The sequence below is a fragment of the Leptidea sinapis genome, chromosome 21, assembly GCF_905404315.1.
Source record: "Leptidea sinapis chromosome 21, ilLepSina1.1, whole genome shotgun sequence".
NCBI classification, from domain to species: Eukaryota; Metazoa; Arthropoda; class Insecta; order Lepidoptera; family Pieridae; genus Leptidea; species Leptidea sinapis.
Genome location: NC_066285.1, coordinates 2,801,331 through 2,826,797, shown reverse-complemented (window position 1 = coordinate 2,826,797; position 25,467 = coordinate 2,801,331). Strand labels below are relative to the sequence as shown.

At 36.0% G+C, this 25,467-nt stretch overlaps 1 protein-coding gene across 1 annotated transcript in view; it reads left to right on the top strand.

The window, feature by feature from the left end:
* The window catches only part of LOC126970521 (dopamine receptor 2-like), a 119,048-nt gene extending 93,885 nt beyond the window's left edge, over positions 1-25,163 (top strand). Inside the window, exons 2-4 of the mRNA XM_050816482.1 lie at positions 3,452-4,871; positions 19,243-19,327; positions 23,679-25,163. Of these exons, the coding sequence (XP_050672439.1) occupies positions 3,616-4,871; positions 19,243-19,327; positions 23,679-23,738 (1,401 nt within the window). The 5' untranslated portion in view covers positions 3,452-3,615 and the 3' untranslated portion in view covers positions 23,739-25,163. The remainder of the gene's footprint in view (positions 1-3,451; positions 4,872-19,242; positions 19,328-23,678) is intronic.
* Positions 25,164-25,467: the final 304 nt, after the last annotated feature.

The following is a 25,467-nucleotide window of genomic DNA, read 5'->3' as shown; positions in this document are numbered from 1 at the left end:
TTTTCATATTCCAATAATAATCCTAAGAGATTCATATTAACAATTTATCAGATTAAATATCAAAGGCAATGTTCCAATGTTAAGATTAGAAATCAAGGTAAGGAATGAGGAAACCAAATAGCATTATTGATACAAATTTTAGTACTATTAAACGTTTTATTTACTATAATAAAATTGAAATGATGAGCATCCCAACAAAATGACAAACTAATTGTCTCAAAAACTAAAATATAAATCAAATCAAAAATTGCCTTAAATGTCCAGTCCTATTTGAAATTTGACTAGTTTTATAATAAAATACTACTTTTAATTAAAACTACAAATTTAAATTACTTTAAATTGAAACTTTATGCAAGATTTTTTCATTCGTCGCATAGATACGAGCTGTTTTATACCATCGATTTAAACACGTACTTTATGTAATCGATTTAATAAAAATAGTATAAAAATCGATAGTAAAAAATCGATTATATGAAAATAATAATCGATTTAAATAAAAATTGATTATGTTTTAACATCCCTACCTGACGGTAACTGACACGCCCTGCCCATTACAATGCGCTCGTCAAATTGAGAATTAAATATAATACACTTTAACTTATGACACATGAAACGTTACATATTCTACAAAAAGAAAAATTCTAGTTTTTTTGTTAACCTTCAACTGTAAGATTTTGGCAACCACAGACCATACATGAAATACTTTGCCAACTTGTCAAGGCTTAATTGAATTGTTTGTTTGATATTATTACTTATACTGTTCATACAATTTACGTTTACAGAACTGCCAAATTTCAACTTTATCAAATTAAATTTAATAATTACTTAGCCCTTTTTTATTCACAGTTTGACCCGACAGACGTTGTCCTGTTATACACACGTGCTCGAATTGAAAAATAACATACGTAGGAGAATTATATGTCGACTGTATTGAGAATCTAAGCCAATCTCAAATTCACTGGAACAAATAAAAAAATCATCAAAATCGGTCCAGCCGTTTAGGAGGTTGAATTGTGAATCTAAACCATTCTCGAATCCACCTGAAGACACACAGAAAGTTTTATTAAAATCGGTCCAGCCGTTTAAGAGGAGTTGAGTTACAACAGACGCACAAAAGAAATATATATATTACTAGCTGACCCAGCAAACGTTGTATTGCCGATATTAAAATCGCGATACAAAAGTAACTGTTGATCATAGATGGGTGAGAATTTGAAGTTGTATGTATTTTTCAATTTTAAAAAAATGTCAAAAAAATTTGGCGTGGACTACCCTTAACATTTAGGGGGATGAAAAATAGATGTTGTCCGATTCTCAGACCTTCCCAATATGCAGAGCAGCGAAGGAGTTTAACTACAAACACCGCGACATGAGAATTTTATATATTAGAAGATATATACCCACCCCTGTGGTATTATATTTTCTTTCAAAATAAAGGAATCGACATGAGTCTGTGTCGTCGACACGAACGTGTATTTTGAGTGATTACGTGTTGGATGCATTTCGATAGATGTTATGTGCATATCGATATTTTGTTTTCAAGAAAGTTTATGTGACATAACTAACATTTTATGTGCACAATGGGACACTAATTTCCTTCACATTTTCATATATTGTTGCTGTTTTTTCCATTACAATGGACAATAAACTAATCAAGTAAATCGGTATTTGCCTTTAATTTAAAACTTGAAATGAAAGTTTAAAGATTATTTCAATTGTTTTTTTTTCTGACGGAAGTATAGTTATTAGTGAAGCGGTTAACCCTCCCAACATGTTATCACTTCAAGAGTCTGAAATAAATAAATATTATTTCTAAGTTAGTATATTATACACGTCCAATAGGATCTCAATTATTAATATAATACTTTTTATATATTTATGAAAACAAGGGACGAGGTGACCTGGACTTTCAGCTGATGGTAATTGATACGCCATGCCCATTACAATAGGTGCCGCTCAGGATTCTTTAAAAACCCCAAAAATTCTGAGCGGCACTAAAATTGCGCTCGTCACCTTGAGACAAGATGTTAAGTCTCATTTGCCCAGTAATTTCCCTAGCTACGCGACGGCGCGCTTCAGAACGAAACACAATAAAGCTTACGGCATACTTACATTACTGTTTCACGGCAAAAATAGGCGCCGTTGGTACCCATAATCTAGCCGGCATCCTATGCAAAAGGAGCCTCCCCCTGGGTAGATACAAGCTTTGTAAGATTAAAAGAGGAAACCAAATAAAATGGGGACAAGGCCTGTAACATTATGGAAAACTGTTAGTATATAGTTTACAATCTACGTAAAATAAATCTCACAGGTGTATTGGGAGGGTTAATCAAGAGCCCTCGTGTGCACGGTTGCTCACGGCCCATAGAGCACAATTCGTTTGATCTCGCCGCCTGCTCGCTAAACTCTATTTATGTCTCGCATGAAGGACACAAGCATATATTTGTAATAAATGTTACATTCGAAATACAAAAATCAGGACTCTGACCTTAGACCATTAAAGGCCTTAACTACTAGAGGTAGACAAATCTATCCTTTTACGCTTACTTACAATTCAATAACCTATTGACAGATAGCATTGGACAATAACTATACTGGACATAACTATGGATAGATAAGATCTTGTCATTAAACGGTGACTAGAGATACGTTATTGTAAACGCCCGTTATACGTCTAGATAGACTATGACAGCTGTGAAAACGTTGAAAAAAATTGGATTTAGAACTAACCTGTATTTAGATCAATTCACGCACACTAATATAAAGTGTCATACAAATTGCGAGTGTAAGAAGTACGTAGCTTGTCACGCACACTAAAGAATTATTCGTGGACTGTTTTTATCGGGAAAAATACTATCAGGTATTAAAAAGTTCATCTATAACTATCTACGAGATATTAATACATTTTTCATTTTATGAACGGCGGCGATATAATGACATATTTTTTATTAGTATCTTTGCAGTTCTGCATCAAAATATAAAAATCAATATCAAGATATATGAGAATATTTTGTAAGTTAAAAAATACCGTGGCTTACATATTTCTTAAGCGACTTTAAAAACGGAGGAGGTTCTCAATACGTCGGTATTTTTTTAATGTTCTTTACCTCAGAACTTTCGACTGGGTCAACCAATTTCGATAATCATTTTATTTGAAAGCTGGTGCTTCCCGTGTAAAGTTACAATAGTTGGAACTAGAATTAGATTAATTAGTTTGTATAAAAATACGCATTTTTTTTTACATTTTAGTGCATATTATATCTATTGTTTTGGAATAGTTTTTTTTTAAGTCCAATCTTAAAATTTTTATTGCAGTAATTGACTTTCGGTAACGCATATTCAATAATTTCCATGTTGCAATATATAAAAAAATCATATTGCTTAAATATCAAAACTCATGTTATATAAATCATTTAAGTAAATATATTAAATATTGCCTCTATTGTTTCAGATGACCCGGGCAAAGGAAACGTCTGAAATATGGCGTACCAATATGTGACACGATCAGATAATAAAATGCCACCGAAGAATGTAATCTCTAAATGGCTTCGAGCGAAACAAGGAAAACATAAACACTCGCCATGGCGCTAGTGGGCGGATAACCATTTGGGAAATATGAATGCTACCGATCCAGAAATATTGGTGGCAAGGGGCCAACTGGACAATTTGCACAGAGGGCCCGAATATACTGTAGAGCATGGCGCAGCTTTCAACATCGCCCTTGAACTCAACGCCTCCCTTGAAAATATCTCAGCGTTCAACCTTACGGAAGATGTATCAGAACCTTGGGACGAATACATTACATTATTACAAGATAGAGCTCTCCTCGTAACATTTCTCCTACTTTTCTCACTGACAACTGTTTTCGGCAACATGCTCGTAATTCTTGCTGTCATAAGGGAACGATATTTGCACACATCTACAAACTACTTTGTGACGTCACTCGCTGTTGCCGACTGCCTTGTTGGCTTAGTTGTGATGCCTTTTTCTGCTTTATATGAAGTTTTGGAGCACACTTGGTTCTTTGGAGTGGACTGGTGCGATGTATGGAGGTCGCTAGATGTATTATTTAGTACAGCATCTATATTAAATTTGTGTGTGATATCTTTAGACCGGTATTGGGCCATAACGGATCCTATTACTTATCCAATGAAAATGAGTGGTCGAAAGGCTGCGTTTCTCATAGCAGCGGTTTGGGTTTGTTCTGGAATGATATCCTTTCCGGCTATTGCTTGGTGGCGAGCCGTCCGCTTGGAACAAGTACCGGACTACAAATGCCCATTCACGGAAAACTTAGAATACATTATATTTTCATCAACTATATCCTTTTATTTACCACTTTTTGTGATGGTGTTCACGTACTATCGTATATATCGTGCCGCGACTATACAGACTCGTTCTTTGAAAATAGGTACGAAGCAAGTGATGCGGCCGAGTGGGGAGTTAGAGTTGACTTTAAGGATACATAGGGGTGGAACTATGAGACAAAGGACAGATATGTGTCATGGTGCATGTACTCCGGAAGAACACGATCAGGAGCCGCTGACTGCGTTACAAAACAATGGACTGTCTCGGTCATCAACCAGATTAACGAACGTTACTCATAATAAACATTTACATAAAAACTTTTCACTTTCACGAAAACTTGCAAAGTTTGCGAAAGAAAAAAAGGCGGCGAAAACTTTGGGTATAGTGATGGGGGTATTTATAGTGTGTTGGTTACCGTTCTTTGTGGTGAATCTGCTCTCAGGAATCTGTTCATCATGTATAGCCCACGAGGAGATAGTGAACGTCGTGGTTACGTGGCTGGGATGGGTCAACTCCTCGATGAATCCTGTTATATATGCGTGTTGGAGTAGAGATTTTAGAAGGTAATTTTTTTCACTATTTATTAATTACTAGAGGTCGCTCCAAGTTACAATGCGACATTTTTATGATATTTTTATACATAAACTAACTGACCCAGCAAACGTCGTATTGCCATAATATAACATATAAAAAAAATCAATTATTAAAATTATTTTGATGGAACCGATTCTCAGAACTACCAATTACATCGTACTACAATTATTATTGTATTCGATTGCCATCTTGCAACCCTATATCGGTTTGGTGGATGGAACAGAACAATATAAAAATCGTGATACAAAAATAGTTGTAGATCGTAGAAAGGCGAAAATTATTAATTATTAAATTTGTATGTATTTTTCAATGCTGAATCATAATAAAATAATTGTCAAGAAATTTAAAAAAAATGGGGTGGACTACCCTTAACATTTAGGGGGATGAAAAATAGATAGCAGCCGATTCTCAGACCTACTCAATATGCATATAAAATTTGGTAAAAATCAGTAAAGCCGTTTCGGAGGAGTAAGGTAACTAACTTTGTCACACGAGAATTTTATATATAAGATTACAAAAAAAAAACAGAGTCATCGTTCAGTGCTCAACTGCAATTTATCTGAAATTATGGCTCTTCTTCGGTAAAAAGGACTGATAAATTATCATATTATTTTGATTAATTTGTAATACATGTAACAATCGTATTCGTTTTACTTTCTGCATATCTTTTCTATGTAAACTTATACTATATCATAACTTACACTACCACATGCCCGGCAATAGTCATATTATATAAAAATGTATAGAATAGTACATGTAATGTCGCCAGAATACCATCACCCCATTTCCTCCCATGGCGGTCCTAAGAGGCGACTAAGGGATACATAGAATGGAGGATGGGCAGCAGCATTCTTCAGAGATAGCACCACCATCAACTGCAATCGCCAACCCGCCTGCCAAGCGTGGTGATTATGGCAAAACCCCCCAAACAACATGACAGACAATATAAGACCACGACCCCCAGTCCCCGTCGCTCATGGTAGCCACGGTAGCAGTCACATAAGCGATGGGAAAGGGGTGCTGAGAATCCCCGGGTTTGGCAACCCTACCACCAATGAAGACTCTGGCAACATATATTGTCAAGACACTGCGGTCCAGCGAGAATTTGGAGGAACTGGAGGAAGCGTTGAACACAATACGATGGGATGTTGTGGGGTTATCCGAGTTCCGAAGATAGGGTGAGGACTCGAAAATCCAAAATTCTGGACACCTGCTCTACTTCCGGGAGGGTGACCAACGGTCCCAGGTTGATGTCGGGTTCCTCGTTCACAAGCCTCTCGTCAGAAACGAAATTGAGGTGGGGAGCGTGTCGACTAGGGTAGCGCACCTAATACTCAGAATTGCTGAACGGTATTCTTTACAGGTCATACTGGTTTACGCTTCGAGTTCGACACACTCAGACGAGGATAATAGGCCATATATGAGGACATCTCAACACTCTGAAGACCGACTTAAACGTCATGGGAGACTTCACCGCAAAACTGGGAAAACGTAGCAGCGATGAGTTGAGAGTGGGAAAATTAGGTTATGGAAATCGGAATGCCCGAGGCCAGATGCTGACTGACTTCACGGAGAAAGAGGATCTCTATATGTTGAACTTCTTCTTTATGAAGTCAACACAACGGAAATGGACTTGGATCAGCCCCGATGGTGCCACCAAAAATGAGATCAACTTCATTATGTCGACCAAAAGACATATAGTCTCCGTGAGCAACTCAGTGAAAACTGAGAGTAATCACCGCAATGTAAGAGTTTTGTTTTTTTTGTTGTGAGAGAATTCCGGGAAATCCAAGATATCAGCCTGTACGAGATTAGTATGGCCCTAAAACAGCTTAAAACCAACAAGGTGCCGAGTTATGATGGAATGACAGCCTAGCTACTGAGAGATGGTGGTATTCCTGTGGTTGAAATCCTGCAGAAGCTATTCAATTCCGTCATCCTCGAGACCAAAACGCCGCAAGCATGACACAGAGGTATAGTGATGATATTCTTCAAAAAGGGCGATAAAACGCTTTTGAGGATAAACTTTAGGCCCATATCATTTCTGAGCCATATATATAAGTTGTTTACTAGGGCTATCACGAATCGAAACTTACGCAGGTTCAACGACTTCCAGCCCCCCGAACAAGCCAGATTCCGAAAAGTACACTCAAAATTGTTATTCTAATAAGTAATTAAAAAAATACCCTCGAAATTGTTGACGAGTACGTCTAACTTCGACAAATAATCCAGTTCGGCGGGTCCACCCGGTTCTGTCAGGTTTTTTAACAAGTGCGTGTTGCCAGTGATGACATACGGAGCACAGACGTGGTCGCTCACTATAGGCCTTATGAGGAAGCTCATTGTCGCTCAGAGGGCAATGAAGAGGACTATGCTCGGAGTTTCCCTGCGAGATCGAATCAGAAATGAGGAGATCCGTAGGAGAAGCAAAGTCACCGTCATAGATTGCGAAACTGATTTAGGCCTTCCATTTGGCAGGGCACATAACTCGAAGGACAGGTGTCCGTTATATTTAAAAAGCAAAAGCGTAAGAAAGTAGTGTCTGCGCGCTTGTTCTCCAGAAACATCAACACTCCTTAAGTCTTTTATAACTAAGACAATACATATATCAGGAGTAATCGTTAGCTCCCAAATTCTAAAACAAGTACCTATACATATTTTTGGTCATTTCTTGTGATGACACGTTCACTTTGCATTTTATTTATGTTTAAAATTGTAATTTCGTCCCTAAGTCGTTCGCACACAAATCATATTAGAAATATAAATGATTTACTTTTAAAAATTGGATTAAGAAAATGAGTGGCAAGCTTGAATTCCAGTAGAAGACTGATATCTAAATCAGGAATTCAGTGAGTTTGACTGCTCAGAGTTGAGTTTCTAAAGACCTGGATTATACTGAAAGAAGCATTTTGTCCTAAATATTTTTTCGGCGGGAGTAGTAAAATCCTTAAAAAGGCACTGGCCAGCCTCTGTTTCACTAACAATGGGAGTTTTCAGCTAATAAAAATCTCCCTTCTTTTACCTAGTTATGCAGAACCACATTGGCAATTATCTCGTGTTATTAACACCTCTCTTTTCCACTGCTTACGGCTACACCTTTATGTACTTTTCTCCCTTTTTCTTCAACAGCAAGATCTCGCTTGCAAACTCCGTCATTGCTGTCCAGTTGTCGCATTCTGCAATTACATTTAAACATTTTGTCGCAAAGTCTTCGACTTACTTAGACTTGGATTTCCTTGAAAACCTCTACAGTGGAGAACGCTGCACACCCATAATCGTACAAAAACCACGCAAAGACGTACAGCTCATTTTATTAAATAAATTTAAAACTTTTGTATATTATAATACTTTCTACCTATTTGCGTGTTTAGTAGCTATTCTGTTCAACATGATAATAAATTACACACGCACCAACCAGGCAATGTAGACATTACGATATTGAATTGACATTGTTTGTCCATTTTGTCCCTTTATTTACCCGTGTGCGTGATATTGTAACTGTTACTAAGAGTAAAGCCCTTCTGTACTTTTAGTATTGCCCACAAATATATCTTCTTGTATTATTTATGATTGAAAAAACCGTGTCTTCTTCTTCTTGTGCCTCTCTACTACTGGAGGTTGGCCGTCATCTCAGCGATTTTATCGCGATCTTTCGCCAAGCGAATTAGTATTTCTACGCTGGCGATCTTCTTCCATTCACGGATGTTACGCAACCAGGACGTTTTTCTTCTTCCAATTCGTCGTTTGACCTCTACTTTGCCCAACATTATAAGTTGGAATAGTTCTTAGTTATTAGGTATCGCTCGTGTCTTAAGGCATGTCCCAACTATTCAACTTTTCTCTTCTTGATGGTTTGCAGTAACTCCTAGCTTTTCGTGACGTGCTGAAGTACTTTATTTGACACGTTTGAGACAAAAAAAAGCGTGTACACTCTTCCTAAATGCAGCCAGCGACGCTTTTGTGATTCCTCTAGTGATGCAGGATAATGTGGGCGGTGATACACTTGAAATAAGGTTACGCGAACGCTCGTTTGTGCTCCTGTTTCACAGTTAATTTCTTTGTCAGTTACTCATCTGATTTTTGTTTTATATTAAGAACTAACATTAACAAAACGTTTAGCAAACAACAAGCAATAATTTAAACACGTTTAATATTGGCAATTGCTTCGGAATAATTTATTCAAAAATTTTACGCCAAACATTTTGCTTAAATTAATTTTTAATATAAAACAAAATTCACAATACACTTACAACGGACGTGTAAATAAAGGAGGACTCCGCGCCGTGATATTAACAAGTGAAGCACCTTTAAGCTAGTGTGTATTCAGCTACGGGGGATAGCAGCTAACATAAACTATGTCCCGTTATTTGTCATAGTATTATACAGCCACATTACGTTTAATTCCGGTTTTCTAATTTGTGATAGTCAGATTGTTTCCTAAACAAAAAATAAATATCGCAGGCATAGTATGAGTAAATAATAAATTACATTAAAAAATAGATGCACCTTGAAAGTAAGGATTGCGTGTTTTATTTCTGAGTCCAAGTCTTGTTTGTAGTATCTTTGTTCTAACTGATATTAAAATAACTAACATTTCTTATTTTTAAGAATACCTACACAAAATTCAATCTTAAATTCGTTTGTTTGCCACTGACGTGGTATCAAATAAGTACAATTTAAGAGAACAAATAACTATGTGCTATGTAGTGATTTGGTTGCTAGGTAAATACACAAGTGATGGAAATTTTGACAGAGCACTGGATCCCCGACAATTCGAGTAGCACTGCTTTGCACGCGATTTAATGTTTAGAACTGATACTTGGATGCTAATATTGGTTAAGACAACTCTGTTATCATAAATCACTGCGTCTAGAAACAGATAATGATTTATCTACTTAGAACACCTATGGATGGAAACATGGATTACCATTGTTCGGGTAAAGTCCCAGTTTATTATGTATTTTTTTTTTGTATTCAGCGGTCACACTGGATGTAACTGTCAGTCACAGACGATGACAATGTCATAATGGCGGCTGACCGGCTTATATTAGTGTAAGTGTGTGCGTGGGGCTATGTATTTACACGTTAACTGGCTTGTTTTGATGCTTCACTGTTATTTAGATGACACGGAGTCCTTATTTTTTTACTCGTCCGTGTTAAAACGAAGCAAAATAGGACTTTTAATATTAAAAATGAGGACGAACAAGCGTACCGATAGGTAACCTGATGTGAAGTATTCCGCCTTTTATAAAGGTGTACGCGCTTTTTTTAAAGGGACCTCAGAGAATCTCGTTAATATCACACTAAAGTTTTGCGTAACTTAAAAAAACTACATGTTATAACCATAATATTATTATATTTATTGCTTTTCAAAATACTCTCCTTTACATTTTATACATTTTTCATGCGATCGAACCATTTTTTTAAATAGGAGGACCACAGATCTCTAGGCATTTTTCTACGTGCTGATTGAACGCTATCACTGCCTCTTCGGAATTGGTAAAAGTAAAACCTCTCATCAAATCTATGATTTTGGGGATAAAACAGAAATCACAGGGTGCAAGATCGGGGCTATGTGCAGGATGGGTGACGAGTTGCACTTTTTCGTAAGCTAAAAATGACTTAGTTTTGTTGGCCGTATGTGAAGAAGCGTTGTCATTATGTAGGAGAACGCTGCTTTTTGGTCGTCTTTCGCGAACTTTTTATAACACCCTGGGTACACAAATGGTAGAATACCACTCGGCATTAAGACTCTTTTAATCTTCAAGTGGAATTGTTCAGACCCGTAGCTTAGAAAAATAATGTGATTATTTTTTTACAAACGTTTCTCGCCTGCCTCACTTTTGTTGGCCTGTTCTCATTTTCAAACACTCATGTACTAGATTGCTGTTTTTTTTTTTCGGGTTCAAAACAATAAAACCACGTTTCTCCTGTAACAATGTTATAAACAGCATTAGAATGTACGTGGTCGTACTTCATAAGCATCTGTGAGCACCATTCCACGCGAGCCCGCTTCTGTTCCGCTGTGGGGGATGAGGGATCCAACGACAACAAAGTTTCTGAACTTTCAATTCTACGTGTAAATATTTTTTTTTTTCGTTAACGACAGTTGAAAGCCGCCCTTCACGAAATTCGTCATGTAATCCGACCTCTCTCAAATTCAACAAACCATCGCCTCACGATGCTCAAGCAAGTTGCTTCTCCCCAAAAGCATTTTGAAAACGAGCGGCACAGTCTTGCGGAGAGAGAGAACTTTTTAAATCATAAAGAATCATCGCTCTAGAATCTTTTCGATTTAATTCCATTTTCGTTGTGTACGTAGAACTTTGATGTGTGATAAAAAATAATTGACAGATGATTTCCCGCCAATTGCTTTTTTTATAACTAAGAAGGTTGCAACGTTTAAAAACATTCGAAATTCGAATAGTTCCGATTTGCTAGAAGTGCAAAACTTTTAGTGTGTCCCATATATACTCGCATGTATAATGACTAGCTCACTCGGCAGACGTTGTTCTGTTCATAATAAAAAACTCTTTCGGGTGGAATTTCCTAAAATCCGTTCTTAGCTGTCCCCTACTCGGCAAAAACTACGCCTTATAGTTCCAGAGATATCGTGATGAGTCAAGTTAACATAGGTGTATATCTCTTATTTTTATCTATATATTTATAAATGAATTGCTGTTCGTTAGTCTCGCTTAAACTCGAGAACGGCTGCACCGATTTGGCAAATTTAGGTCTTGATTTATTTGTGGAAGCCCAGAGAAGGTTTAAAAGGTGAATAAATAAGAAAATGCTGCAAAATTAAACAAAAACAACAAATTTGTTTTTCCTTTGATGTGTGCATACATAATTTCTATGAGAGAAATTATTGAAGCACGGTTTGACAGTACTGCTGTGAAACAATTTCATTACTACAGCAGGGTTCACATTTGACGAAGTAATTTTTGATGTTATGATATATTATTGACAAATTCATATAAAACATTACTTTATTTATTAAATACAGAAAAACGTCTGTCGGGTCAGCTAGTAATATATAGATAAGATATTTTAATTTTATGTTATACTAGCTGACCCGGCAAACGTTGTTTTGCCATATAATTATTTTTAGAGTTAGACCGTTTGGACAATTGCAACATTACTTTATTTTTCTAAAATAAAATAATTTTCTAAAATAAACGTAGTCTTAGTTACTCTTTATTATATCAACTACCTGCCAATAAAAGTCCTGTTAAAATCGGTCCAGCCATTTCAGAGATTAGCCGGAACAAAGAAACAGACAGACAGACAAAAATTGTAAAAAATGCTATTTTGGTGTAAAAAACGGTTATTTCAATATAACAAACAGACTCTCCAATTTTATTTATATGTATAGATAAAGTATTTAATAAAGGGCCATAAAATATAATATTTATAAATTCATTAATATTTTCTCCTATTAGTACTTACCGTGAATATTAAAACATCAATCAAGCAGTCTTCAAATAAGTAATTTTTGGCAAGTAATAAGCATAATTAACATTAATTAATTAACAAGGGAGCAGGCGCAGGCTGTATTTGAGTCGATTTTCCTACAATTTAGGTATAAAATGTCTTAAGGTATTGATAGTACATCTATATTGTTACTAAAGGACTTAAGAACTCTAGTAACTTTGTATATATAGCCGAATGGTTAGTGACCCTGACTACTAAGCTAGAGGTCCCGAGTTCTAATTCCCGTAGGTGCAATCATTTATATGATAAATATGGATCTTTGTTTCCGAGTCATGGATGTTTATATGTATTTATATATGTTTAAGTAAGTATATTGTAATAAATATATCGTTGTCTTGTGCCCATAGTACAGGCTATGCCTAGTTTGGGGCAAGATAATATGTGTGAAAGTGTGTCATTATTATATTATATTAATATAAGGTTTCATGAAACATAATACTTTCCAGGCAAATTTATGCAACACGGAATTTTATTTTTATCTCTTCAGATTTTCCAGTAATTTTAAAATTGCATTATAGTAATCCTTACCTACAATATACTTCAAATAAACAAAGTGTGGGAGAGAGAAAGAACTTCTCTGACGTCATACAGCAGGATTAAAAAGGAAAGCGAATCTATTCTAACTGTAACCGATTTTGATAGATACGTCGTAAACAGTCACCACGTTAGGCATTAGCCCCTTGTATTTTGAACACTAAACCACAAGCACACAATAGTATTTTCTTTTTTCGAATGTTACACATTAAAATAAAACACATTTTAGAGATTTATAATGTGTGTATTTGTAACTTTGTTTTTAGATTTGATTTTGCGTTAATGTTACATTTTTATTATTATTTTAGTTAACTAAACCCGAGAATCCCCTGAAAACGAGTTAGCTCCGCCCAAATTCGAAGGTCGTTGGCGTGATCCTGTGCCTTAACAAAATGTTTTGTTGCACTCAGTGTGAATTCGTGTATGTCATGAAAGATAGCATTATTTATAATACTATCCAATTTCTTTAAACGAGAAATTACTGTATATATATACTATATAATTGGATCTCTATCCCAACGATTTTAATGAAATTTAGTATACAGGCGGTTTCGGGGGCGAGAAATCGATCTAGTTAGGTTTCAATTTAAAAAAATGTTTTATCCGTGTTTTAATGAGAAACTGCTACAGTTAGTAAATTGCGCCACTATACGAGTATACAAGACTATAACAGCTCAGATAGGAGATTGGGTGATCCGGAAAGCAGAAGACCCGGGTTCGAATCCAGATGTCCTACTAGTTCTTTTTTGTTCAAGTTTTGTATATTCTAAAAAATCCGAGCAAGTTTGCAAAGCTGATGCCAGCTCCAGGTCGCATCTTATTTTACTACAACTTATATCTGTAAGGCTATCTAAGTGTGTCTTAAGATGTTTTCTTCTCATTAGCTCAACCCTTTACTAAGTAGCGGTAGATTCACTAAGAAAAATATTTTTTTGACATTCATAAGTGTCATTTCGGTGACATACATGAATAAAGTGATTTTGATTTGATTTGATTTGATAACCAACTCTTGATTATTCCTGATATTATGTATTTTCGCTACAATATAATATTCTGAGATATAAATGCGTGATTTTAAATCCAGCAGAATCAAAAGTTTATACTTCTAATGTAATCAATATCATTTGCCGTTCGTTAGTTTCACTACAACTCAAAAATGGCTAGACTGTTTTTTTTTCTGTACTAATCTAGAAATACAAAATAAAACAAGGCAAGTGCTTGTTGGCCTCGTCCACCAAGGGTTCAGTACATATTATTAGGTATATACTTATAAAAAAGGAATAGGTTTTTTTCATTGTTCATCGTAAATCGAAAATCTAATCTGTTTAAGCTTGTGCCAATGATAAGCTCTGACATACGATGCTACACATGTCACGGTTAACTTAATTTGAACCGCTGTTCCTTTCATAAAGACCCTGTTATTTATTGCTGGAAAAAAAACGTATAGTTTTCAGACTTATCCATATACTTGTAGTATAACGGCCGTTACCAATATTCAGTCTATCTCCGGTTGCCTACCTGAGATAAAAATCGTAACTACCGTTGACATTTCTGTCCCAATAAACTTATCGACGGTAACTCACCTTATACGCACGTACACGCTGTCTGTCAATGAGAGGACATATAGCTTACTAGCGATAGAAGTTTGTATGGAAATTGCAATTCACGTGTCCCAATATAAGGCGATAAGAATGGCTTATCGGGTATATGGGACAGCTTCCGATTATTGACAGCTAATTACTGACAGTAGAAGGAAGTAATTTATCTTAATCTGTACTGTAAGTCATCTTTGACATTCTTGTTTTTTTAAGAAAAATAAAGCCTTTTCATTCCGACGTGGGCGCCTCTGAGGCGTAGGTTATCTTTCTAGGGTTAAGTGAAACAACTCGTGTTATTCCGTCGAGCCCACGGTGCACATTGAGCAAAATGTATGGCCTCTTTTATCGCATTCTAAAAGTTGTGGCTACACCAATAGTAATCGTCGATCAAGGCTACTATTTATAACGGTTCCCTTTAGTGTAGTTAACTTAGTTTAGTTTTAACTTCCCTTTAGTTTAACCGTTACAGAGTTTGGAAGTCACTAAGTGCTACCAATACATATTAAATTATACTAGTCAACAAAAAAATGCGCATGGGTTTTACTTAATATATTTTGATATTTATAGCACACCACACATATTTAAAAAAATGTGAATGCAAATATTTTTGATTTGTAGATTTTTGAAGAGTTTACTCCATAAGAATCGATTTTCATATAAGGCGCCCGGTATGAGAAAAATATGGAAAGGAAAATCTGCTAACCAAAATTTGATAGTAACGTTTTTCTCATTTAAATAAGAACAGGCTTTGTTTGCCTACAAATAAGGCAACTATTAGCATTCTATTTTCCTGTCAGCCACCTAGCGTTACTTTTGAAAATTATTTACTTTTGCAATATGAAGTGTTGGAGCTAGTGAAAGTTATTTTCCTAAACTTTATTAGATGGCGTTGAACTACAGACATCCCTTATTTAAGTTCAAATTATAAACAAATAATTCTAGATTAAACGTCATCTAGTGTCACTTTCATAAACTATTTCATATTTCCAAATCGAACACTGAATCTATCGAGTAATACGACAACTTAACAGTTTTCGATCACAGATTTTAATAATAAGGTATAATAAGATACCTGACCATAAGAAAAATCACTATTAATTGACTGGTCCTGCTGGATGCGGGAAACATTCCTCATTAAACTTATCATGGAAATTTGTAATCCATTTACTGATACGGATGGTTAGTGTAACGCTTATCTTGCATGTGCAACAGGGAAGGCCGTAGTTGCTATAGGAGGCACGACTGTCAGTGTGAACACACTGCATTCAAAATCACGCTTTTGAATTTTCAATCACCACTATCAAACGAGATCAAGGGTTTATATAGATCTTTCTTCAAGTTCGTCAAGATGATACTAATTGAGGAAATCAGCATGATCGGGGCAGAAATGTTAGAATGAATTGATCTAAGACTAAAAGAAATAGCTAGGCAATTTTATTACTGCTTTTGGTGGATTAAACATAATTCTCATTGGGAATTTGAGGCAATTGCCACCTGTTAGACCTACTCCCATTTGGAAACAAAAAATCCAGCGATTCGATGGTCAGCAGTTACGAAGAGGAATTGCTTTTTATGAATTGAATGAAGTCATAAGACAAGGAAATGCTGAATTTTCTGTACTGTTGACAAAGATTGTTAATGGAGATCAATAGGATGAACAACAGTTGCAAATGATTGAATCGAAGTTCTGTTCAGAGGTAGAAGTGGAAGAACGTTGTCCTAGAGGAATTCGTTTATTCAATGACAACCATTCAGTTGATAGTTACAATTTAAGAATTTTAAGTTCATCTGGTGAAACATCAAATTCTATTGCTGATGATGAAATGATATGATGTGATGGCGATCGCGAAAAAGAAAGGGTTGCTAGAGCTAAGCTTCATAAGCTCAGTACTATCGATACAGGAGGTTTATCCTACGAAATAAATTAAAATTGTTAATTTAATAAATTGAAATTAAGCCATAGCTTATCTACAGCGAAATTCATGTATGTATGTCATCGGTGTTCGTAGTTATCATAACAACGAACACCGATGTCACTGATGGTTTAGCCAATGGGGCGGTAGGTAAATTGTCATATGTTGAATTCGGTGCTCAAAATGAAGTACTGCGAGTTTGGCTTCTATTTCAAAGTTAAAGCTCGTGGAATAATGGCTGGTTATGCGAACGCAAAAGAAATCAGTAGAGAATTCGTTTCTATCTACCGTAGATCTGCAACAGTGCCTCTCAACCAAAATTAATCCATCCATGCGAAAAGAATTCATTTCCCACTCAAACCGGCATGCGCGTTGACAATTCATAAGTCGCAAGGCGGAACATTTGATGAAATTGTTTACAAATACAACAAGACACACTCACAACCTTTGGTCTACGTAGCCTTATCCAGAGTAACGTCTCAAGAAGACCTTCATATTGTTTCTACAAATAACCGTCAACGTTTTCATCATGGTAGACAACGCAACGAAACGATGCTTCTCTTACGCCAAGCGTTTGCAAGACTTTCTACTGTTCACCTTACTACAATTGATCGTATTATTATCAATAAAATGAATGAAGGCAGTATGATATTTATCTTTTCGCTTAATTGCCAAAGTCTCCGGGCACATGCACCTGATCTCCGTGGTAACATTGTACAGAAAGCACATATTTTAATATTATCAGAAACATGGCTTTGCAACGAGGATTCGGTTGAAATGGAAAATTTCAAACGTAGGTATATCACAGTATAGAAGACCAGATACTAATCGTGGGAGCGGGGTCAGCATTTACCTACATGCTAACGATTCACACCATGTGCTTAGTGGCAATGATACTTTTTCAAGAAATGCCCAGCACTTAAGCCAAACACATTCGAATTTGGGAGACATATGTGCCGCGAGATAGATGTAGTACCTAACGGTAAACACATTGTTATTGTAACAGTTTATATTTCTGTCAATGAAAAAGTTACCGATATAATAGATTTTATTCACGAGACATTGTTAGCTTATACTGAGAGTGGATCAAAACTATTGAGAAAACAGTATCATTTACTTCCACTGTTGCTTAGCGGTTATTTTAACAAAAATGACAGATTGAGATTAATATAGTTTTTAAAATTCGAATTTGATTAGATATTGTTTCTGAAGAGTGGGGACGACGAGATATGGTACAACCATTGTTAAGGTTTGTAATCGATTACAGTTTGATATTGTTCATAGATGTCGCCCTAAGCCATCAAGGACGCATTATCTAAGTTTATTATAGAACTGTCACCTTACTTATTATGTAACTGGTAAATATATGATTGGTACGCCCCTATTAGGTGTTTTATTACCTTAGTTAGTGGGATATTTTTGGGATTTGTACTACCATTGATGCGGTATTTCACGATTCGTAAACCACGTATCTACCAACGTTCTCGTGTCGTATTTTAGTTACCATGAACCTCTTGTCACAGTGATTAATAATGATGACAAAATAGATATAATTAATATTGAAAATGATAATAATATAATATAATTATATAATTTGATAAATAATATTTCGCCAAATACTCGTAAAAATGTAAATAAAATAAAAAAATATATATTTTTTAAGAATTTTCATTAATGCGTTTATTTACCCTTACATAATTATGATGTCGATCTTTTTTATTTGATACGCTTTTATTAGCTTCTGCTGTATGTCTGTTTGTAAAAGACTCCATTGGACTTGATTTTGTTTAGTACCTGTTCAAAGACAATCGTTCTTGAGGAGTAAACTCCAGTCGTGCGTCGGAGCTGACACACACACTTTTTTTTCCATAGCGTTCAGAGGCGAAAATTAAAAGTGGAATAATTGTAGGCCATTATTTGACAACATTTCGAATTTTTCTAAAGATAATAATACGTTACATTTTCATTTGGATAATATGGGATGTTAACCCGAAGAATAAGGGGAACGCTTGCATCATGATATAATGGAATTTGAGAGACGTTACCAAGGCCAGTATAATGTAACCATGATGTTAATGATGAGGTTAATAAGAAAAACTTCTACTGAACATGACAGGATAAATAAAACTGTTCATTTTAAACATTTTTACTCTATTTCAAAACTTCTATTGTACGAAAAATCATAAATGGATATTTGGTATCTTTTCACAAATCTCTGTAGGTCAATTTTTGATGCATTTCCGCTGATTTTAATTTTGCCAGTTTTCTCTCAGAAAAGCATATTTAGAACTATTTTATATTCTTATTCTTATTAACAATTATTTATTCAAGCAAAACAATTCTTGTAACTATATTAACAATACTATGACTACATAAAATTAAAACTATCATTACGTGGAAGCGTACCTAAAATACTGGCAGCATTTCCGCGTTGGATGGCTACGCTGATCCGATGACCGAAATAGCTGCCAGCGCTTGCCAGTAGCCTTATTGAGGCGCGAAGATAGTATTTTAATCATTATATTCTTATTTGTATAAAAGCAATAAAAATAAATAATGTATATATGTATAGTTGTTTTTCGTAGGTATTATACAATGACGTTCTATACATAAATATAATACATAAACGTCATTGGTATTATAAATAGGACTACTTACGTCAACTATTAACAAATTGTAAGCTTTTAAATGAGTGTAAAAATTTTTTTTCTCATATCACTCATGAGAAAACTTTGAAACAGTTGACAATAATACATTTTTTATTATCAATCAATATCTACAAAAAATTCTGTTTGTTTCAGGGCCTTCCTACGGATATTATGTGTATGTTGTCCAAGAAAATTGAGACGAAAATATCAACCACAACTACGTTTCAAGCAATCACAGGTAAAATTAACTTTACTTACTAATTTTTGATCGGCAACGACAAAAACATAAACACTGTTCATGTTTTGCTGATGTATGTGTAAAAAAAGTAAAGAACATTCGAGTTACAATATTATTATTAGTATTTTTTCTATGTTCACAGCAAAGAAGCCTCTAAAGACTTGTATTTTATCATAATTTAGGTTGTATTTTGCTTACAGTGGCGCACAACTCGACGCTATTACTCTTCAGGTGAACTACAAGCGATAAGGCAAAATTCCTGTGAACAAACATTTATATAGCCATTCCATTGAATGACACGTTATCTCACTTCCAAGTGCCTCCTCCAGGAAATCTATTTTCAACTTTATACTCGTCCCATTCTAAGTCTCAAATGGATTCACCCGAATCGTCGGCTAGCCTGAGGTATGTCGGTCTTAGGTCTACTGCACCAATCACTGCCATTCATTTTGTGACGTCGTTTTTATGAGTGTCTTCCTCGACTTCATGTGTACTTCTAAACTTTAACTTAATGTGCATGACCTCTTCAATGTTCCTTCTGTATGCAAACGTATGTTTGAATTTAGAGTTTAACAATCAATGTTCCTCTCATCTTGCTTACCTCTATTGTGTACGTCCTTCTATTACACTTGTCTGTTATATTACCACAAAAAATACACATCCAACGTTTTTTTATTAACTGTCTTGCTATTTTTTTTATTTTTATTTTAAATTCCTTGCGTTGCTAAAAACACTCTAATAAAAAATCTAATGTTATTGTTTTTATTGATTGTACTCTTAATTTTGTCCTTATGATTGTAACTTTAATTAACATTGACAAGTATCATTATTAAGTACTTTTTTTTCTTATTTCTGCAACTAAAAGTTTTATTCTTGATAATAATATTATGATTGTAAATATATTTTTGAGGAAAACCTTATGTGAGAAATATGTAATGTCGATATCCTAGATAAAACTTATATGTTTAGTTTATTATATTTCGTTTCAATCATTATTTTATGGACTTGTCTAGAAATAAGCGGAACGGTAAAAATGTATGAAAGTCCGTTTCTAAAGTGTTTTTAATTTGAGTTTTGTGTGGCTATGGAATATTTTCTCCGAATCTAACACTGCCGAGTTTTAATTTAGAAAGAAACTATATTGTGCTCAATTTAATTAAAATGCTGTCAAAGAGACTTCAATATCGTTCAAGAGTAAGTTCTTTTCCACACATTTTTGGAGTTTTTGTCAATTACTAAGTTATTGAAGTCTGAGGCTAAGTTGAAAAACATTTAGTAATAAACTTCAAGTTGCTTTCAAGTTAGAAACGACAAGTTTGTGAGAACTTATTTTTTGGTTGTTAACTAAATGAAATTATACAGATTTTTTTATGAAAATAAGTGACGAAGCCGGCAGGACGATCAGGTGAGTGTAATTGATACGCCCCGCCCATTTCAATGTATTAACACTCAGAATTCTTAAAAAATCCAAAATTTCTGAGCGGTACTACAATTGCGCTCATCACCTTGAGACATAAGATGTTAAGTCTCATTTGCCCAGTAATTTCACTAGCTACGGCGCCCTTCATACTGAAACACAATAATACTTACACATTACTTTTTTTTATGGAATAGGACGAGCGTACGGGTCACCTGTTGTTAAGTGATCACCGCCACCCATACTCTCTTGCAACACCAGAGGAATCACAGGAGCGTTGCCGGCCTTTAAGGAAGGTGTACGCGCTTTTTTTGAAGGTACCCATGTCGTATCGTCCCGGAAACACCGCACAAGGAAGTTCATTCCACAGCTTTGTAGTACGTGGAAGAAAGCTCCTTGTAAACCGCACTGTGGAGGACCGCCACACATCCAGATGGTGAGGATGATATCCTAACTTGTGGCGTGTCGTGCGAAGGTGGAATTCGGTGGCAGGAATTAGGTAAAACAGCTCTTCGGAACACTCCCCGTGATAAATGCGTTAGAAGACACACAATGAAGCGACGTCTCTACGCAACGCCAAGTGATCCAGCCGTTCACAGAGTACTGGGTCCCCGACAATTCGAGCTGCTCTGCGTTGCACGCGGTCAAATGGATCGAGCTGATACTGGGGTGCGCCAGACCAGAGATGACAGCAATACTCCATGTGTGGCCGGACCTGCGATTTGTACAGCGCTAGAATGTGGGCCGGCTTGAAGTATTGCCGTGCTCTATAAATGACATCCAGTTTCTTTGAAGCCAATTTGGCTATGCCTTCCAGATGGCCACGGAATTGGCAATCGCTCGAGATTTCGAGACCCAGTATTCCGATACTAGGCGAGGCTTTTAGGGAAGTGTTGTCGAAGAGCGGTGATGCGACAAATGGGGTTTTTTTACAGGTAAACGCGCAAACTTGAGTCTTCTGGGGGTTAAATTGGACAAGGTTCAATTTACCCCATTCCGCGACCTTCTCAAGAGAGGACTCGATAGAAGACACAAGTTTCTCCCGGCACTGGTCGACGATTTCCCGAGAGAGACGTGCATGGCCCGTGTATACGGCATCACCAGTGCTGTCATCTGCATAGCAATGAATGTTGGAGGTGTCCAACATATCATTGATATGCAGAAGAAACAGCGTAGGAGATAGCACACAGCCTTGGGGCACTCCAGCATTCACGGGCTTCGGGTTCGAGCAATGTCCGTCGACAACGACCTGTATGCTGCGCCCAGTGAGGAAGCTGGAGGTCCACTTGCACAAGCTCTCGGGAAGCCCAAATGATGGAAGTTTAGAGAGGAGCGCCTTGTGCCATACACGATCAAAGGCCTTCGCTATATCCAGGCTAACTGCCAGGCCTTCCCCCTTGCTTTCAATAGCCGCAGCCCATCTATGTGTTAGGTATACCAGAAGATCACCTGCCGACCGACCATGGCGAAACCCGTATTGTCGGTCGTTGATCAACTGGTGACCCTCTAGGTATACCAAGAGCTGACGGCTAATTACTGCTTCACGGCAGAAAAAGGCGCCGTTGTGGTACCCATAATCTAGCCGACATTCAGTGCAAAGGAGCCTCCCACTGGTAAATAGCATAGGTGATAGGAAAATATTATCAAGTATGATATTTTTATGCAGGAATATTTTTTATGTATAAATTAAATTAAAACTATCTCCTAAGTTAAGCAATATAATATTGTTACACATAATAAATTTGTAACCACAATTTATAAACGATGTGAACCCTCCTTACTGAGTCAACCGTTCAAAGTGAGTTCGAGTGCTCATTTAGTACGAGCGCTCGGACGGAACCCGAGAGGTCGAGTCCCGCATCATTCATAAATTTTGGTAACAAAGTTAATTTATATAATTTATCCCAGAATTTTTTTTAAAAAAGAGAGGCAAACGGGTCAAGGCTCACGAGAAAGGAAATGGTGAGACAAGCGCCCATGATTCGCAACAACCGGACTCCTGGCTTATGATGAATGGCCAGCGTATAAGTTGGGAGTTCTCTCTAAGACCGCGTTTCCATCTGCATGATAAGTTCCGCGAGAAATGTCCGACAGTCTGTCTGACAGCAGCTTGCAAGTGTAAACCCCATTGCAAGTTCTGTCGCGCGGTTTGTCAAGCGCTTCTTGCGAGTAGTTGCGAAAACATGTCTAAACATGTCTGCATCGACTCGCGCGAAGTATCGCCCGCACGGCTTGTGTTTTTGTTTAAATTGAAAATAATAAGTCATCGGCAAAGTCGTGAATGGTCTCGTGAAGAAACTATGTAGTTTATAGGATTTTATGAGTGCAATCCTTCTTTATGGGACTAACAGCATGCGGATAAAAAACCGAATTAAAAATAGCTATGTGCTTAATTCCATCGTAAAAGAATGAAGTCCGAAAAATCGCAGCATCAAAATGAATCTTTGGTGATATCGAATCTCTGAAATGTGTGTGTCTTGTGACATGTTTTTTTTATAACGTCACCAAGTTTTACTAAAATAACACTATATAGATAATCCCTTATAAAGAGTTCACAGAATACCTTTATTTATTTACGGTGTGTGGATGATGCAGTTACTGTACTCAATAACTTTTGTATTAATTTACATTTACTATTTTGACTTACTCGTGTAAGGCATTGACTATTTGATGTTTGAGTGTGTGTTCAGTTTACATATTATATTGTAATTGAAATGATTTGTACAACAATGAAATTGTTAATCGGGATTTAAAAGAGTGGCAATGAGTTTCTTGCTACTTCTTCTCATTAGCTCAACCCTTTAAGAAGTAGCGGTAGATACAATAAGAAAAAATATTTTTTGACATTCATAGGTGTCATTTCCTTGACCTACATGAATAAAAATATTTTGATTTTATTTATTTTGAATAAAAATCTGAATCCTTTATTTACAGTATCCAGTGACAACAATGATGTATTCTTCAGTGTCACAACACGAAATGTGTCGTTTGTGACAACAGGCTCGTACGGGGACGTGCCGCACACGACCTCGCACCCATTGCTCCTGATGCACAGAACGCCGTTCCGCACGGAATGGCACACAGACAGACGATCCCGTACAATGTGAAAAACTATCGAGCTACCCGGATTCTGAGTCTGTCAGTGAAGTGAGTTTCGAAAGTGAAAGCCGTAATCATTCGTTTAAACGTAAAGTGAGCAAGCGTGTCACTTATCAAACTAAAGCTGAAGTGATCGCAAGTTAACTTCGATTTAATATTTAACTAGTGTTTAGTGGAGAATTGAGTGGACTACTTTGTACTTAATAATATATGTAAAGATGGATAGCTACAGATTATGTCATGGCAGGCTCGATTTCTTATAACTTCACATTGCAAGACAATATGATCAGCCGCGATCACTTACTATCAGGCACAATAAACACCTAGACGATGAAAAAGGTCAAAAAATATCCGAGCGGCATTGTAGATACGTATACGTATTAACTTATACAGATAACATTAAAACATTCATTCAAATTAACACCTTGTTTCGTGGCAGTAATGTTCAAAGTCTAATGTATACGCTCGTTAGAAGCTCTAACGCGAACACGAGTCATGAACATTTTGATTTAGCAATTGAAATGTAATGTATTTAGCAAAATGATCAAAACCTTCAAGTTAATTACACAATTCTGTTAATTTTAAAGGGAATACGACACTCCAATCTTTTGAAGTTTGGATTTGATGGTATTTGGACAGTTTTTCACTGAACACTATGTCACTGCGTGGCGTTTTATTCAAAGTGCGGTGGAAACACGACTGAACGAAAACTCTGCCTAATAGAAACGTAGGTGGAGTTTTGTTTCAGACAATTTTTGAACGTAATTGTGAGTCTAGTTGTTTATTGTACGTCAATACCATCAGGTGAACCGTACGCTCCGCCAATTCCAAAAATATGGTGTAATGTAGTCATTGAAAACAATATGAGAATAAAAATGTACACACTTAGATGAAGTATTGGTCTCTGCTGCGCTCCAACTAGATACTAACTCCATACTACTAGAACCACACTACTTAAGAACAATATATATAATACGGCAACTATTAGATGCTTGTGTCCGTTGCATTTTGACACTCAATGGCATCTTTAAAATTTTGTAACATACGTTTCGTGTTATTTTACATTGATATTAATAAAATACAAAGTACTTACTCATGATATGTGTTGCCAGTGACTTTCTTATTTCTTGTATTATTATTTTAACAAAGTTTTACTACGCACTCCGGCATTTTAGTTTCAATTATTAGCAAAGTTGTTCAAGTCATACATTTGTTCGAGACTGGCTCAAGTACGCCCAATTGGGCGTTATATTAGTTGCCGCACTTTGCGACTACGCCTGCGGTATCTAGTTGGAGCGCAGCGGAGACTAATCCATAATCTAAGAGTACACCAATATTTTCTCACATTTCTCTATCTTTTTCATATGTAAATAAAAGATACGTTAACACTGTATCTATATTATAATAATTATTTATACAATCATGTATTATTAACCATTTTATATTATTATTAGTGTTAATAATTGTATATAATTAATAATTACACTTTCAGGAGCTGTGATTTTCGTGTTAGCTGTGTATAAGTACGACTCAATGCTTCCTTAGTATAAAAGAGGATTTATTGTAAATATTATTAAATTATATGTGATAAATATTTCTTTAGTATTTTATGTGGTTAACGCGA